Consider the following 5,024-nt stretch of genomic DNA (forward strand, 5'->3'; position numbering starts at 1 on the left):
GTATATATAAATTTTATAAAATAAAAAAATATATATACTTATTGTTGACAACAACTATTTAAATTTGAGTTAGAATATATATATATAACATGTATTTTCTAATAGTACATAATAAATAAATTTATTTTTAAAAAATATTATAAATTTTTGAATAAATATGATGTACAATTTCATATTAATTTAAAATAATAATTAAATAATTAATTATTACGTACATTTATACGTACACGCAACTAGTATATATATATATATATATGTAATAATATAATCTAAAATAAATTCGAATTCGGGTGGGGTGTACTTAAAATTCATATCCGAATTCATATTAGTCGAATTTTTATTTTTAATATTTATATTCAAAACTATATCTATTTAGCATAGAATAAATTTACTCCCGTTTTTATTTGGATTCTGAAAAAAATTTAAGTATCCATACCCATCGGCATCCCTAAGCATTACCCGATCCCGCGGTATAAAAGGATCTCCTTGGGGCGCCGCAGCTCAGAAAACCCTAATTCTTTGGTGGCGTCTTCATCGATCTCCCCATCCGAGCATGGCTGCGATCGGAGAGCTTGCCTGCACCTACGCCGCGCTCATCCTCCACGAAGATGGCATCCCAATCACGGTAATCGGTCCTCTTCTCCTCCTCTTTCTCTCTCTCTCTCTCTCTCTCTCTCTCTTTTAATCTCTTTTTTTTTTAAAAAAAAACAAACTTTACTTGACTTGGATCTGGAACGTTAAGCAGGCGGAGAAGATCGCGACCATTGTGAAGGCGTCGAACTTGAAGATCGATTCGTACTGGCCCGCGCTCTTCGCCAAGCTCCTTCAGAAGAGGAACATCGACGATCTCATCTTGAGCGTCGGATCTGGTTCTCTATCTCCTACTACTACTTATTCTACTACTACTCTCTCTTACCCTTCTTCTTCTTTTTTCTCTCTGTTTATTGTTTGGCTTTCTTCATGTATTTACGCTTTTGCTGATGGTTTTGCAGGCGGAGGCGGCGCTGCAGTTGCCGTTTCCGCTGCTCCGGCCGGCGGTGCTGGTGCCGCCGCTGCTCCTGCTGCCGCCCCTGCGGCCGAGGAGAAGAAGGTTGCCTTTGGTTTTTTTTCTTTTTTTTTTTTTTTTTCAACTCTTACTTCTGATTTTTTTTTTTTTATATATATTTTGTTTTATTTATTTATTTATTTATTGTTGGTTTCTTTTCCGCAGGAGGAGCCCAAGGAAGAGAGCGACGACGATATGGGCTTCAGCTTGTTTGATTAGGGAGAGGAGGAGAAGAAGAGAGAATTGTAGCTCTAAGATTTTTTCCTTTCTTTTTTCTATTATCAGTCTTACGTAAGGTAAGATACTGGTGCGCTTTTTTCCTTCTGTGTCCCTTATCTTAGATATCAAACGGTTGTATGGTATGGTTTTTCTCGTTGAGATTTTGATACCCTTATCAAATCATCATCATCATATGCTTTATTTTGCAGTTTTGAAGTGACAATCTGTTGAGCTTTAAGCTATATTGGGATGCTGTCTTACTTTTGTTCCTTTATTATTATTATTATTATTCTTGATTATGGTAGATCGCTAGAAATTGGATTGTATTTTTCATTGTTGAGGATTGCGAGCGAAACTACAGAGCTGAAACTAGAATCGATCAAAAGCCGATCCGTGTTCGTCAAAACATAAAATTCAATTGAATACATCAAATTGTTGTGAAATTAAGTGTTACTCTGATTCTATCAATCCAGCTATGGCTAGTAGTAGCAAATCTGTCTTTAGTATTTTTCATATTGACTCGTGCCAACAGTTTCGTTTTATAATTCCTTGTTAATTATGACAAACAGCGCCGACTTCTTTGGTTCCACGATCATTTTGCCTTGCTATATTAGGGCGGTCATTTTGTTACAAACTCACAGATGTGATGCTTTGGATTCTTAAACCTGTCGGAATTTTCCTTTATTTGCTAGAATGGGGACGGTGCCATGTATGTCCTTAAACATTAAATTAAATGGGTCATCAAAGGACAGTGCTCGGAAGGGAATGTATAACTAGTTTGAAGGCATTTCCTATTTTACGATTTTGTTTTGCGTGCCGCAATATTTTGGTTTGTTCCCTTTTATTATAGTTGCGGAATTATATTGCAAAAGCTTTTTACTACAAAACTCGTTGTTTAGCACATTTGCATTTCACTGCCCTGTGGTTACATTTGTTGCATACCCTGTGGTCAGTATTCAGTTATGCTTCAAGGATCTTCTTTTAATGGCTTGTTAGAATTAGCTTGCTTGGATAATGAGGTGGTCGCAATTTCGACCATGCGCATGTATTTGAAGTTGTTTTGTGACCCTTACATGCCATTTTCAAATGTGCCGCTTCCACGAGGTCCGTCCTTAATTATGCCACCCTAAAACAGTTTAAAGCTAAGAATTAGTTAGGTGCAACAAATAAAACCATAAGGAGGTAGTGAAATGCAAGTGCTCTGAAGCCACAAGAGCAGTATTTAAAATTCTTACTGCTTATCAGTAATACATGGTTGCAGTTATAAACCTCTGTTCTAAACAGTTGTTGGCTTTTGTAATTGTAAGAAGGGTTTGCAAGGGCCTGTTTTGCAAATGTAAATCATCATAATCATTATTATTATTTTCTGTGACATTTAAATACAGCTAGCTAGGATTGTTGTTGTTATTAGGAGGGGGCGATATCAAGTTATTTTTGCATTCTTAGTCACTTTTGTCTTCCGGTTTTGCTTAGATTAGAAGAAGTTTGGTTTCATGTCGGGTTCTGGTTTGCTTATATGTTTCTAATCATCTAGGTTTATTGTCATTCAGTTATCAGGTTCTTTGTGTTCTGGGACATGTATTTTGGGCTTACTATTGTATAGTTACAAGTTATTTTTTTCCTTATATTTGATGTTCAATGTAGATCTGAGCTTACTATTGTATAGTTATACTGGATGTCCAAATTGGTCGCATTTTGCATCTGCATCAACAGTGGCTAATGAGGATATTTTACGTCAGGGGGTTAATTGCTGTATCCAATTATTACTTTTTGAAGAAAGCTAAATAATATATTTCGAGAAAGGGTTTCTGTACATCTCTATGCATTGTGGATCGTTCTACTATTTTATGTATAAATTGAGAAAATTTAAAAATTTCATTTTTTGCTGTATGTAATCAAATTAAACAATTTGTAGCAACCGTATAACTTGTAGGTGATATAAGTATCTAGGGTTCAGCTCAAGAATTTCTTGCTTTAAGAGCATTAGGGTATTTAGGTTTTACGAGTTTTGGAGAGGTTTTACCTTATTCTCGAAAGGTCCTAGTGACCCTTGATTTTTCCTAAAACTATTTTCCATGAATCCCCAAGATTGATGAGTATTTAAACTTGATTTTGAGTACATTGGTTTTCTTGGGCATTTTAAGTGGACTCTTTGGAGGTTTTGTTGGTCGTATTGGAAAATTGTCGACTTTGTTTTTGAATGTTTGTTTTGCGGAATTGATCGCAGGTTCTTGTTTTCTCAAACTCCCTCTTGAATTGGTGATTCAAGTTGGCACTGCTGGAAAAGTCGTATGGGACTTGGTTTTGGAACCAGAGATGTTGTTCTTGAACCATCCAGTGTAGCAGTGCAGGTAGAGAGTACTGGTTATGTGAAACTTGATGATAGGTTCCGAGACCTGGTTATCCTTTCAGAACCTCAGCACCAAGTTCTGGAACTCAGCCTCCAAATCCTTGAAACTTTAGTTTGGGTGGATTCTTTGGTCGGAATTTGCACCCTAGAGTCAGTCGTGTATGACTTGTGTGTTCTCCTTTGGACGGGGTGAGGGTGAGGAGCTGAGCATAAGCTGTAGACATCCCATGAATATTGTGAGGTTGGTGCACTCTCTGAATTGGGTTTAGCAACACCCGGTTTGCTTAACCTTGCCTATCTACCCCTTGATATTAATTATTGTGGTCTCAGTATGGTTGTTCTTTGAGTTTTGCATACCTATGTATTAATAGTATCTTTTCATGCCTATGCTTCATGCTTGTATATTAAGTACTTGTCGTCGGCTCGGCAACTCTTCCTTTAACATTTCGTTAAATTATATAAAAAAATTTTAGATACCTCACTTAGGTTTATCGAATATTCACTTTAGTATTTTTTAGTTTTAATTTTGTCACTAATTTAATAAAAAAAATTAGTGGAGGGAATAATAAAAAGAGAAAAATAAAATCATGAGGTACTAAATTGATACGCTTTAAACTATATGATATTAAAATAAAAAAGTACAAAATTATATGGATGGTATTTGAACTTTTTCAAAAAATATATATATACATATTTTTTATTTTATTCATTTTATGCATTAATAAGCTACGACTCATCAATTTAGTAATAAGGATGTTACATGATGACATGCCAGACTTAATATTAAAAATACCGAATGCTTAAAAAGAGACAACAGATATTATCCGCGAGATAAAGATAGTTGTAGGTGTGAAGGACAATACTAAAGGCCTGTTTGGTTTATGATTTGTAATATTTCGATGACCCCTGATATTTTATATTGAAAATATTTAAATTATCACCATTTAATTCAAATTAGATAGTTGCAAAAGATAGTAACAAGGTAGTATATTCATTAAAAATTTCTAGTTGGTACTAGATTATCATAACTTATGAGGCATTTTCATATCCGTATTTCATGAAAATTATTAGTAGATTATTAATAATAATAATATATTAGTTCTTGATGATCCGTCCATTAATTTTAAAAGGTAGTAATAAATTTGTCATTTCAAATATAAAATATACAGTATTTTCAATACATTAAAATACTTGAATCAAATTTCCCCAAAGGTTAGTGAGATTGGGCCTGACATAATGGACATACATATGGTACAAGAAATTAGGGACAGAAGTGAAAAACTAGGTAAAGATTAGATACCAATGATGCTATGAGTTCTGCAGGTCAATAATCGAATTGATAAAACAAGAAAAAAAAATGGTAAAAATCTTAACGTAAAATTGGGTAAAAGTTAGTGCTCACTGAAGTAA

At 34.4% G+C, this 5,024-nt stretch overlaps 1 protein-coding gene across 1 annotated transcript; it reads left to right on the top strand.

Moving 5' to 3' along the window:
• On the top strand, nucleotides 451-1,506 carry LOC109724542 (60S acidic ribosomal protein P1-like). The gene is made up of 4 exons (XM_020253390.1): nucleotides 451-625; nucleotides 746-869; nucleotides 993-1,090; nucleotides 1,211-1,506. The coding sequence occupies exons 1-4, from the start codon at nucleotides 554-556 to the stop codon at nucleotides 1,262-1,264; spliced, it is 348 nt and encodes a 115-aa protein (XP_020108979.1). The 5' UTR covers nucleotides 451-553; the 3' UTR covers nucleotides 1,265-1,506.

Source organism: Ananas comosus, linkage group 19, assembly GCF_001540865.1.
Source record: "Ananas comosus cultivar F153 linkage group 19, ASM154086v1, whole genome shotgun sequence".
Classification (NCBI taxonomy): Eukaryota; Viridiplantae; Streptophyta; class Magnoliopsida; order Poales; family Bromeliaceae; genus Ananas; species Ananas comosus.

Bases quoted from the DNA above. Each gene is read 5' to 3' on its own strand.
- LOC109724542 (XM_020253390.1), top strand. From the start codon at position 554: ATGGCTGCGATCGGAGAGCTTGCCTGCACCTACGCCGCGCTCATCCTC. The intron at 870-992 runs GTTCTCTATCTC...ATGGTTTTGCAG, and splicing joins CATCTTGAGCGTCGGATCTG to GCGGAGGCGGCGCTGCAGTT. The intron at 1,091-1,210 runs GTTGCCTTTGGT...TCTTTTCCGCAG, and splicing joins CTGCGGCCGAGGAGAAGAAG to GAGGAGCCCAAGGAAGAGAG.